Here is a 12,536-nt window from a genome sequence, read left to right as displayed (position 1 = left end):
ACAGCAGCTATTCCTGAATCAGGTCAGCATCTCTCAGTAGATCTAATTCCCTGTCCATTCTCAAAGAAATGTCATTGCAAGTTTACAGCTGCCATCTGTAAATACTGCACACAGCAGAGACTGAATCAAGTGCCTTCAGACTCCAGACCAAACGGTGGAGAAAATGAGAATCAAAAATGAGGAGAGACCCACTTTAGTAGGTGCTCCTTCCTGCATTCAGCAAAACATTTTCCTTTATTTTTCATTGTGATGTGATTTATTTTTTTCTTTCGGGTTGCTGGTTTTTTGGTTTTGTTTTTGTTGTTGTTGTTGTTGTTGTTGTTGTTTTTTTGGTGTGCAGGATATTTTAAGAATTTCAAGATGGAAACAAACTAAAAGGGTCATAAGAAGTTTCAGGCATTCTGAAGAGTTATGTATTCCTAACAAAATTGCACAGGAATTTAATAAATTCTGTTCACTATAAGTGAGTTTCTTTACTCTTTGGGGAAAAAAACCACCCTTAAGTTACTATACTTATCTTTTCTGAATACTATGTTACAATTTCTTCTCAAACTTTAATGATTAAAGCCATTCAGCTATATATGTTTTTATTCCTTTATGTTTCATTTATAAGTTAATTTCCTTTCTCTTTTCTATACAAGTTTCTAGACTTCCCATGACTGACGGTAAAATGTGTTTAAAATTATTTCCTCCAGGCAGCAAGAATTTCACTGACAGAAATCAGTTGCAGAATATCAGAAATTGCTAATATTTAAAACTGGCTTTACAGCTATATCTTCAAAATGCTAATGCCAACAGCTGTAGATCTCTTACTATATTTCCTTTATATTACCTCTTACTGTATTTCCTTTTTAGCAGGGAAGTAGTATTTTACCAATACACATGGAAATCTCTCTTCCCACACATCTCAAGTCCCTGAACACCAGAGCAGGGACTGGGAGGAAAAGGTTTCTCTCATTGCAACTCAACTCAGCTTCAAAATCACCTGAGGAGTGTGAACAAACGTAGAGCCATGGCATTGACACTATGCATCCCATGGTGCTGAGAGAATTTGCTGTAGTTGCCAAGTTATGCTCTGTGATATTTGAAATACCATGACACTCAGGCAAAGTCCCCAGTGAATGGAAAAAAAGTAAAGATTATAACCCTGAGAGCTATTGATCAGCCTTAACTCTCTGCCTGGTAAGATCATAGAACAGATACTCCTGAAAGCTATGTCAAAGTATGTGCATGACAGGCAGGTGATGAGAGACAGACAACATGGCTTCACCAAGAGAAAATTGTGCCTGACTAGCCATCAGCTAATTCTCTCTGGATTCTGGGAGAACATCTCATTGAGTCCCACAGATTTATGCACATTCAGATTCTTCAAATGGTCATGAACCTGATCTCTACTTACATTGAGAAGTGCTTTGCTCCCTCAGTCCCCATCCTACTGTCCATCCACTCAAGAGGTGTGGAAAGAAAGTTTGTCATGAAAGACTGAGGCAAAAGAGGTGTTGAGTACCTCAGCCTTCTCCTCATCCATTGTTACCAGTGTTCCACAACTGTTTATTGGGATGGGTGCACTTTCTTTGACCTTTCTTTTCTGGTTAACATACACATGGAAGCCCTTCCTGTTATTGTTTGCATCCCTTGCCAGCTTCACCTTGGCCTTCCTCTGCTGTATTTCATCTCTGCTCTCTTCCCAGGTTTCCTGTCCTCATTTCTACTGCCTGTGCATTTGCTTCTTTCCCTTTAATTTGACCAGCAGTTCCTTACTCAGCCATGCCCATCTCTTGTTTTGCCTGCCTGATTTTTTGCTCCTGAAGATTGGCAGCTCTTGTGCTCTTTAAAGGCTTCCTTAAGTATCTGCCAGCTCTGCTCTGCTCCCCTGTCTCTGAGGGCAGTCTCCCTGGGAATCCTATAAAATATCTCCTTGTAGAGCTGAAAGTTTGCTTTCCTAAAGTTTGCCTAACTTCACTCCTTACCAGATCCATATATCTCAGGACTTCAAACTCCACCTGTTCATGATCCTGATGCCTTGAGAGGCTATCTAGAACAGAGACTAGACAGTGTTAAAGGTATAAAGTAGGTATTTATTATAAAGGCCTTCATAGGATACACCTTGTACAGTACAAGAGCTCGGCCATGGCTCCACCCAAGACAGACACCAGGTCACGCGTTTTCACACTTGTTCGGGGTTGAGTGTTTTTCTGTTACTGTGTCAATTGTAAGAATTTTTCCCATTATCATGCCAATGGAGCTGGCCGGGTTACACCCAGGGTCCCTGATGGGTCCAGACAAAGGAGGTGGGTGGGGACGGCCCCGGAGGGGCCTCTGAGGCTTCCGGGGGGCACTCGCGTTTCCCGCGAGCCGGGAGGAGGACGCCTGGGATCGTTCAGCCACGCGGCCGAGCACAGCAGAGCCAGACCCTCTGCAATCACCTGCCCTGCATCTGCCCCGTTTCCAGCCTCCTGCCTCTGCGGACACAGCTGATCCCCCGGACAAACACGGTGAGCGAGGAGCCGCCGCCCTCGGTGAGGGTGAGCCCGTTCCCGCCCGAGACTGGCGTGGCCGCTGCTGCCCCTCCCCCCTCCTTCCTGCCTTTGTTCCCGTCTGCCCTCTGGCAAATCCGGGCTCTGGACTAAGCACAGAGACAGCGTGCTTGCATCTAAAGGGACTGACACCGAGTTATCTATTTTGTTCTGTTAGCAATTTTAACTGTTATTGTTTTCTGTTTGTACAGTTAGATATATTAGTAAAAGAGCTGTTATTCCCACCCCCCTTATCTCTGCCTCAGAGTCCTTGATTCAAACAATCGTAATACTTGGGGGAGGGGAGTGGAACCAAAGTCTCTATTCCAAAAAGGGAAACTTCTGCCCCTACTGGCAGACACCTGTCCTTTCAAACCAGGACAACACTTTTGTAAGTATTGGTCCATTTACATATTGGGGTTAATTTTCCAATTACAGCTTCAGGTTATGAAGTCAGATCCTCCCAGATTGTTCTCCTCAATTTATTGTTGTTTTTACTTTTTTGGGCCCAAAGCTGCAATGATATCCTTGGTTCTCAGGCTGGAAAATGATTGTTTTGTCTAACTAACTGTGAAGAGAACTTGTTAACACTTTATATGAAGTTCAGATTTATATACTAATGCAGTACAGAATCTGGAAAATATATAAGCTAAAACTTAAGGCATCAATCCCTTCAGCTCAGGCTGTCTCCAATTTTGATGTCCCAAATTCACTCACTTACACTGGTGACCCTCAGACATAGATGGATTGTTCTCTCCCTACAGAATATCAGCTTGTTATAAAGGTTCAGAGAGACACTGAGCCTCACTTGTATCTTGGGGATGGATTTACACATGAGAAGTGGGTCCTATGTAGTGTTAAATCAAAGCAATAGCTTTACTCACCCCTTTTCCTTCTCAGCAGTTGCATTAATGACTGCATAAGATTCAAAAGAATGTAAAGTTTCATAATTTTTCTTTATTTTACCTGTAAGCCGCAGGCAAATATGGATTGTACAATGAGCCCCTATGTTAGAGAGATATCTGAGCTGTTTCTGAGAAAGATACAGCATGTCCACATAAATCCCAGCTGTGCTGGGATTGATCCTTGATGCAGTATAGTCTCTCTATTAGAACTAATTACTGTTGGCACAGCATTATGCTGATGCAGCTGTGCAGCTTCCAGAGCTGGTTCATTTGGCACTTAGCTCTGGGATCACTTGGGCATGGATGTGCACTGTCATTTGGTCAAATGAAGCTTCTGCTCATTAGTTCAAATGGACTTTTCATTTGGGAATTAGATAAATGATGAAGCCATTCATATGCTTAGTCCCATTATTGTAAATACAGTCATGATTTTTGACAACTACCTGATTATTAACAGAGAACCAAGCTACACAGTAATTCCTGCGTTGCAATCAAGCAACTTGGATCAACAATTTTTCTCCATTATGTTACTTTGGTAGCTTTAATTTTAAGTTGTGTCCTTTGAGAAGTGGCCTCCTTGAAGCAGGTCCTATTTTCCAATATGGCACTTCAGGGTAGCATCTGTAGCCCTTTCCACCTATTTCTGGCAGCCAGGAGCAACCTACCAATGTTGTTTCCATGTCCATGTTGGCATGGCCTCTCTCAGCCCTGCAAATGAGGGCACCAGAGAGGGTAATTTAGAGATGATTTTGTGAAACTGTGTAAGTGGGAAAGGTGGACAAGATATTTTTAAATTCTATAATACTTTCTTTTCTATCCAGAGTCTAGTAAAGGCAGCAAGAAGGATTCCAATAACTACATATATCAGACTTGATCTTGACCATTTGATAGATTTCATCTAAAGAAGTATAGACCACTAGTTCTAGAAATATCTATCATCTCTCTCTTTTTATTAAGTTTTCTTTCATTTTCAATCATTTCACTGAATTCTGTCTACAGGTTCAGACAGTGAGCCCTTTGTCAGTGGTGTATCTACAAACAAACTGTCCAAGAAGTTTGGCAGATTTTGCCCTTACAGAGCTACAATATTTTAAAACTGTTGTTTTCTCAGAACAAATATCTGTCTGGAAGATTCAGTTTATAGCTTATTGTTGGAAACTGTTTTACAGCCAAGTGAGTGAACTCTGATTCTAGATGTAACATGGCATTTATGTTCTAAGAATGGGATTTTGAAAGGATTCTAAAGAAGTTGGATACTTTTTCCTTTAATGTAAGTCAACTAAAACATCAGTCAGTCACATTTGAAGGGTATAAATACACATCAGGGGAAGTAAGAAAAACAAAGTATGAAGGAGGACATGAAACTATGTGTTTCAAAGAAAGGATAATAATAAGAAGGGGAGAAATAGAGAGATGGGCATACATTTGCTCCCCCAGTCCTCATCCTACTCTCCATCCACTCAAGAGACATGGAAAGAAAGGTTGTCATTAAAGACTGAGGCAAAAGAGTTGAGATGCAAAATGGTTGAGAGGAGGGTTGTTACCCCTTTTCTTTTTCTTCCCAGTTTATGTGTCTTGAGAACATCTACCTACTGCTTAGCATTTTGTGAGTACCTACCCATCCATTAACATCTCTTTCTTTGCTGGCAGCCTCATTATAACTAGAGATCCTGGCCTGAAATTAATTCTTCAACAAAGGAGTTCAAAATTCTTCAACACAGGGAGTTCAAGGAAAATGAGAGATCTATCTGTCACAGATCTTGAATGCCAGAAATGTCTATCAGCTCATTTAACCTGACATTGCACATAGCAAAGGACATGGAAGTGTGTGCTGCTACCCCTGCAGCTGACCCTCAGATCCTGTGTTTAACTAAAGCATATCTACCAGAAAGCCTTGAAAGGAAGGATGCCAGAAACATGGAATTCTATAGATAATGCAGCCACAGAATCATAGAATCACAGAATCATAGCATGTTAGAAGGGGCCTCAAGGACCATGTGGTCCAACTTTTCTTTAAAAAAAGCAGTCTAGACAAAATGTCCTAGCACCATCTCTACCTGAATCTTAAAAGTGTACAGTGTTGGGGTACTTACCACTTCCCTGGAGACATTATCCCAGTAGTTGATTGTTCTTGTGAAAAACTTCCCTCTTGTGTGTCCCCACGAGTAACTTGTGCCCATTACCCTGCATCTTTTCCATGTGACTTCCTATAAAAAGGATGCCTCCTTCTTCTTTGTAGTCACCCTTTTAATACCAGAACAATGGTGATAAGGTCTCCACCAAGCCTTCTTTCTCAAAGCTAGACAAACACAGTTTTCTCAGGCTTTCCTCCAACAGGTTTCCAAGTACTTTGATCATCTTTGTGGACCTTCTTGTATTTGTCTTTGTTGAACTTCACAGGTTCTTGTCAGCCCACTCTTCCAGCCTATCCAGGTCCTCCTGCACAGTGGTTCAATTGTACCCCTCCATTTTTATGGGCAAATGCCTTGTAGATTTAAGATGAGGAAATGGTAACAGCTTAATAAAGCTAAAAACAACACAGAAGAAAGAGTGATAAGGGAATTTTGTTTGCCAAAGTTGCTCTTCTGTGTTCTGAACAGTTGGCTGACAACATCCTGAGACATTAGAAAATTAAATCAATGAAAGAAATGTGCTCAGATTTAATTATATGTAATTGTGCAAGGCACTGAAAGGGTAAAACTAAGCCACAAACCTGTGTACTGAGTGAATATATGTAGCAGGAGTACATAAAAGTTCCCCCCTGTTCAATTTTCTGAAATTTTCATCACAAAACCTGAATAAATTAAAACACATATTAACTTTTTTTTCCTTAACAATAATTAGGCAGTTTCAGACATTTTTTCAAAGTCTGACCATTATTCTCGTTTCTTAGAAAAACTGGCTTTGGTTTTACAGTATTTGCTAGACTAGAAAACAAAGTTATTACTATGAAAATTCATTTTATTACCTAAAATGTGACCAGTACAAATCTCTGGTCATTTTTTTGCAGCTCATTTCCTACATATTTTTTTAAAAATTTCTGTGCTGGGTCAGTCACTGGGAATAAATAGTCACATATGCACGTTTGTCAGATATCTTTTCAATCATCCTATTCAAATGTTTGACAAATTAATAGCACTGTCACATCGATAAAAATATTTTTGAGTCAAAGAGATTGTATCATGCAAGCATTGTATGTGTAGACAGAGACTGAAAAGTATAACATACTTAGGGAGAAAAGCTGAATAATTGCCAGTCTTCTATATAAGAAGTTACACCAAACTTCTGAACAAATTGGATGTTGTATTGGTTCTGGCTGAGGCTGAGTTAGTTCTCTCCTCAGCAGCTCATATGGTGGTGAGTTTTGGATTTGTGCTTAAAAGAGCATTGATACGACACCAGTGTTCTGCCTTTTGCTGAGCAGTGCTTGCAGAGAGCCAAAGCTTTCTCTCTATCCTAGTACAGAGGCTGAGGGTAGCAAAGGCATTGAAAAGGAACACAGCCAGGACAGTTGGTCATTGACCAAAAGAACAACACCTTGTTCAGCAGTAAAGCTGGCACAAGGATAAAGAAGGAGTGGGGACAGCACAGTGTGCTCAAAGCCAACCTTGAACTCTTCATTCCCCAAGCCTTGAGATTCTGGGTCTCAAGAGATGTGGGAAGAGCAATTGCCAGTAAAAACTCAGACAGAAAGAATGCTGAGTACCTTAGCCTTCTGCTTGTCAGTTGTTATCAGGTCACATGTCTCATTTTTGGGGGTGTGAAATTTCTTTTATCTTCATTTTCTGACTAATGTGCCTGTGGTCAGATATTCATCCATTTCTGTTAACACCTGTCATCTTACCTAGAGATGTCCCTGGTTGGAAAGTACTTATTCCATAAACTAAAAGTGAGACCAAGAATAAAGAGACAGAACCAGTAACATAACTTGCATGTGAGACATTCTGTTTGCAGCCTCTGCCCATCTGTTTCACTGACATATTTCTTGGGTTTTTCAGTCCTTTAGTGTATTAAATACATTTCCTTGCCTTTGGTATGAGAATTATGTTTTTAGGTTGGTTGAGAAAGAATCAGGAAGTCCATAGATGCGGTATTGTCTTAACTTTCAGCATCTCACAGGTACATAGACTGAAAATGACCTAATATAAATTTATACAATTAGCATTCATTTTCAAGAGGTTAATTTTATTAAAAAAGTACAAATGTAATTATATATCTTTAAGGCTGTGAAACAAATTTTAGTTTAAAGCCATGCATAAAGTTAGATAATGCAGACCTAGTGCTTCTACTTGAAGTATCTTTACTTGCCAATTTTCTTCACTTTCCCTTTTAAAATAAGAATAACTTTACTTTAAAAGCTTAGGAATACTTCTATCCAGAAGACCAAAGGCTTGCAAACAAAGAAGCATTCTTGTGGAGGTTTTAAAAAATTCTGAATGGACGGTAGTCAAGGTACATATTAGTAGTATTGACAATGTCATCAGTTGCCTCAGAATAAGAGAAAAAGTTTCCTAAGAAGTCCTTATTTTAGTCTTTTTGACAGACAGCTTTTGGGAAGCTATTCAAGCATGACAGTGAAGAGATCTGAGGAAGTTCTTCAAGCAAAATTAAAGGAGAATTATACACACATGCTCAAAAATAGATTTGAACACAAAATACAATATAAGTACTGGAGAGGTTTAACTCCTACTTTGCCTGAGTTTATTGGCAGAACCACTGAAGTTAAAAAACACAATGACATCAAAACTAAGCATCTTTATTTCTGTAACAGCAAGCTTTGACTTATACAGATTTTGTGCCTTGTAAAGTGCTAAAGGACAAACAGAATAAATCCATGGCTTAAAAAGGTGGTTCATTCAACAAATTAAATTGTTGAACAGCAGATAACAGAAAGAACAACATCTTTTTGATTTTTTTTCTTTTAGTAGTAGCCAATTTTGAAAAAAAAAAAAAACTCAATTGTACAACAAATTTGGGTTAGAAGCACACTTTCTAGAAAAAAAAAAAAAATATTCCTATCCATTCAGTTTTCTTAAAAATCTGTTAGATCATGTACAAAAATATTTCCAACTATTTATCAGCATTGTTAGTGATAATGAACATGGAGTGGAGTTCTTATCCCAATTTAATAGCCTTGCTGAATAGGAGTTGTATTATCAATTCAACCTAACCAGAAACCCTGTACTGGAACATGTGCTAATTGAGCACATGAGAGCTTTGAAGTAAAAGGGAGTTCTGGCTTTTTAATTCTGTGTGTAGAAAAAACAAATTAAATGAAACTTTTTGTTGTCTTTTCTTCTGTTTGGTATCCTCGTTTGTGAATGTTGTAATTGATAATCCATTCTCTTTTAACTCTCTCTTCCAATCTTTTGCCAACAGAATAGAATTTGCAGCCCAAAGATATATAATTTAATCTCAATAGGAAAGTCATAATTATACTACTTTATTAAAAATAGTTCATATATTATTAATCACACTCAACATTCAATATTCAATATTTATCGATTATATATTTGCCAAAGGATGACCTGAAAGAATGTCTTGTAGGGCTTAATGAACATTTGTAAGATTTCTAAACATGGTTTTAATCATACTCTATAAACAGCACTGTAGGGTTTACTAAAGATCCATTTTTTTTTTCAGCCATAAAATGTCACATAGATCTTAACCACAGCATTCATAGTTCATTGCAAGAATTAATTGCTCCTCAAAAAAAAAAATTTGACTTCTACACCTTTGTTAATCAAAATGCTTTTCCTTTAAAAAACCCATATAAACTGGAAAGCTGCAGGATGCAAAGATTAATGAAATTGGTTGAGGGTCTGCTGACACTTTCTTCTGAAAGTCAAACTCCTACTCAACTTAGAAAAAAATGAACATGCTTAAAATTCAGGAAGATTACTTAGCAGTGCACATTTCTATTTATGACTCCTTACTCTTTGGGAAGTGTAAGTGAATGTGTTTCCAATGTAAGACTACAAATCATGGACACCTTTTGCTTGCTATTTCAGCTGCTGCTGAGGTTTCCTTTTCATTCGATGTGGGAAACGGGCCGGTGGAAATCGTGGTGAGATCTCCCAACCCGCTCAACGATGACCAGTGGCACCGGGTCAATGCTGAGAGGAATGTCAAGCAGGCCAGCCTGCAGGTGGACCAGCTACCCCTGGAGGTCAGGAAAGCTCCAACAGAAGGACATACACGGCTGGAATTGTACAGCCAGCTCTACGTTGGTAAGATGTGGAGGGGGAAGCTGGGCTTTACACTCACAGTGCTGAATGTTCTTTGCCAGCACCAGTTGGTGAATTTGGGAAGCTGTGCTCCTCAAGTATTTGTGTGACAGCAAAGGAGGGGAAGGGGAAGGAAAATAAAAAAGAATTAAAAAAAAAAAGAAAAACATGCCCATAATTACAGAAATACAAAGATCAACTAAGAGAAAAATATTGTGCATTAGACACTTGTCCTTACTTTCTCTCTCCTCCTCCATCTCCTGGCTGGAAGTGCCTCCAACAGACTGCAATGCCAAACTCCTTTTTTGCTGAGAGTCTCTTCCTAAACACACAAACACTTTTTCACCACAGAAGTGGAAACATCTGTGGAGTACTTGCCAGGACCTCATGTGCCTGCAGTGCCCATCATAGCCTCAGCAGCACTTCCAGCCTCATTTAGCCTCATTGGCCATACTTTTGCATTCACAGCTCTCACTGCAGTCTTTTCCCTTTAGCCCTGTGAGCTATTTACTCTTTCAATGTACAAAAGCACCACAGTGTTACACAAATGCATTCCCTGGAACCAAGTTAGTCCAGTTGCTTTCTGGAGCTACTGGTTTCTGCTATGTTTGGGGCAGACTATTCCAGGAGCATTTGTATTTCTCCAGTTGTTAGCCTCACAGCTCCAAAGTGCTGACATGCCAAGTGTCATTAGCTGGAATCAGAACTGCATGAAATGTTGAGCAAAGAAGCATACCTCTCATACCTCTCTAGATACCTGTTACAAGCAAAGAAGGATGTGAAAAGAAAAATAAGTCTTTTTTCTCCCTGTTAGTCAGCATTTAACAACCCAAATGAATTAAAACTATATTTAAAGCCTTCATTGCTTTAGTAATCAGCCCAGTGTCACTGCAAACTGTGCATAATGTGTCACCAGATGTGCAGGTGTTATTTACAAGCTCAGATTCTCCTTTTGCTGCTGTAATCCTAGTAAATGGCAGTTTCAAAATAAGCTGAAAGATGAAGTTTGTTTAAAAGAGGATCACTTAACCTTTAAAAAATTACCAAGCCTTTTGCTGTAAACAGGAAGAGCTGGAATATTTTCTTCCTAGCCTGAGTTCTTTGAGAATTGTTGACAATGATGATTTTATTTGTTAGTTTTGAATTGACTGTAACACCAGTAATGTTTTGAGATATTTAGTACCTTTATTGCCAAAAAAAATCATGTCACAATCTGCACCAGATTATTTTTCTTTCTGAATTACATTTATTCCATATAACTTGGTGATTGGAGCATGTGTATCAGAGAATAGCTGGAGAACTTTACCTGGAGTCAGACCTAGGATGGATTTGAGTTGGAGTGCCCAAAATAAATACCTGAATATTGGGACACTGGAGGGTAACATTGAACAAGAATTGTTTTGATGTCTCATTCTTCACTTTCTGTAGAAGAAATATCTCTTCCTTGGGTGAGCAAGAGGGACTGAGGGGTGTTGACTTTTGAGTCCAAGGGGCTAGAACAGTCACTGAGAGAAGAAAGAGTGTTTTTCATCACAGTAGTGTACATGAATTTATGTAGAAGGGAATCACACCAAGACACCCTCTGCCATGTGCACCCAGTAGAGACCAAGCCTTGTCTAATCCTACTCCAAATCATCCAGTTACTGGTACTTGGTTTGAAGCAGCCCTCTCTGGTTTGTATTTAGTCCTCTTCCCCATTCAGGTAAATATCATCCTCTGTGCTGTGTGGTGATGAGGATTCAGATCTCCTCAGGAACTCTCTGGCACCTGCAGCACTGCAGTAATCAAAGAGAGGAGGGTAGAGCAGAAAAGATGCCAGCATTCATTGTCATTTACTCACATTTTTTAGTTTGGGGGTTTTTTGTCTGTTGTTTCTAATCCAGCATCAAATAAGACTTTCCTGAAATCACTTTTTTTTCAGTGAGTGTTTACTAGGGATGAAAAAGGACAGGTCTTATAAACTGCTATAAAAACCCATCTCCGTACAGATTGTCAAATGTAGTTTTTCAGTGTACCATCCTTCAGTCTAGGCTCTGATAAGTAAATAGTAAGCATGATGTTTCTTGGAAATTCATGTGAATATTTCCAACTGTAACTAGAATGGGGATTTCACTTCTTTCTTTGCCCATTGTGGCTTTGAAAAATGTAACACTGCATAACATATTATGGCATTATTATTAACTTCCACCATTACTAATCATTAGGAGAGAAAGGATACACCTTAGCAGTTGAGCCAAGCCCATTTCTTCCACTGTTATCTCTAAAAATATTGAAGTGAAAATGAAAGAAAATCTTACAGAGGAGATTGAACTTCAAATGTCTCATCAGTGTAAAGCAAGAACTGAGGAAAAACTACTATTTGTGCTTGCTAATGGTATGATATCAAAGGGCTAGGAAAAGGAAATTCATTAGGAAAAGGCAATTCCTTGCCCTTATAAAGAAGTTACCACAGGCTTAACAGGATATTTCATGTGAAGCAGCAGCAGTAAAATTCATTCAGTGTCTCACAGTTGAACATTCCCTCTCAGGTGCTGCAGGAGGCCAGCGAGGCTTCCTGGGCTGCATCCGTTCCCTGAGGATGAATGGGGTGACACTGGACCTGGAAGAGAGAGCAAAGGTCACGCCTGGGGTGAAGCCTGGCTGCTCTGGCCACTGCACAAGCTATGGGATGTACTGTGCCAACGGTGGGAAGTGTGTGGAGAAATACAATGGGTACTCCTGTGACTGCTCCAAAACTGCCTACGATGGGCCATTCTGCATAAAAGGTAAATGCCTCAGTGCAGGAGGTGGAGTAGGGGGGAGCTACTAGCCTGAGGAATAAAAACCACAATGGAAACAATCCTTCAGCTTCATTAAATAAACAAGTAAATCCTGTTTAATACTTCTTG

General features: G+C 39.5%; 1 protein-coding gene across 1 annotated transcript in view; it reads left to right on the top strand.

Annotated features, from left to right (window-relative positions):
• The window catches only part of CNTNAP2 (contactin associated protein 2), a 1,078,336-nt gene that overhangs the window by 977,787 nt on the left and 88,013 nt on the right, over positions 1-12,536 (top strand). The window contains exons 18-19 of the mRNA XM_079302400.1: positions 9,433-9,651; positions 12,177-12,413. Of these exons, the coding sequence (XP_079158526.1) occupies positions 9,433-9,651; positions 12,177-12,413 (456 nt within the window). The remainder of the gene's footprint in view (positions 1-9,432; positions 9,652-12,176; positions 12,414-12,536) is intronic.

This window comes from Erithacus rubecula (assembly GCF_903797595.1).
Source record: "Erithacus rubecula genome assembly, chromosome: 3".
Classification (NCBI taxonomy): Eukaryota; Metazoa; Chordata; class Aves; order Passeriformes; family Muscicapidae; genus Erithacus; species Erithacus rubecula.
This window is presented reverse-complemented; position numbering and strand designations above follow the sequence as displayed.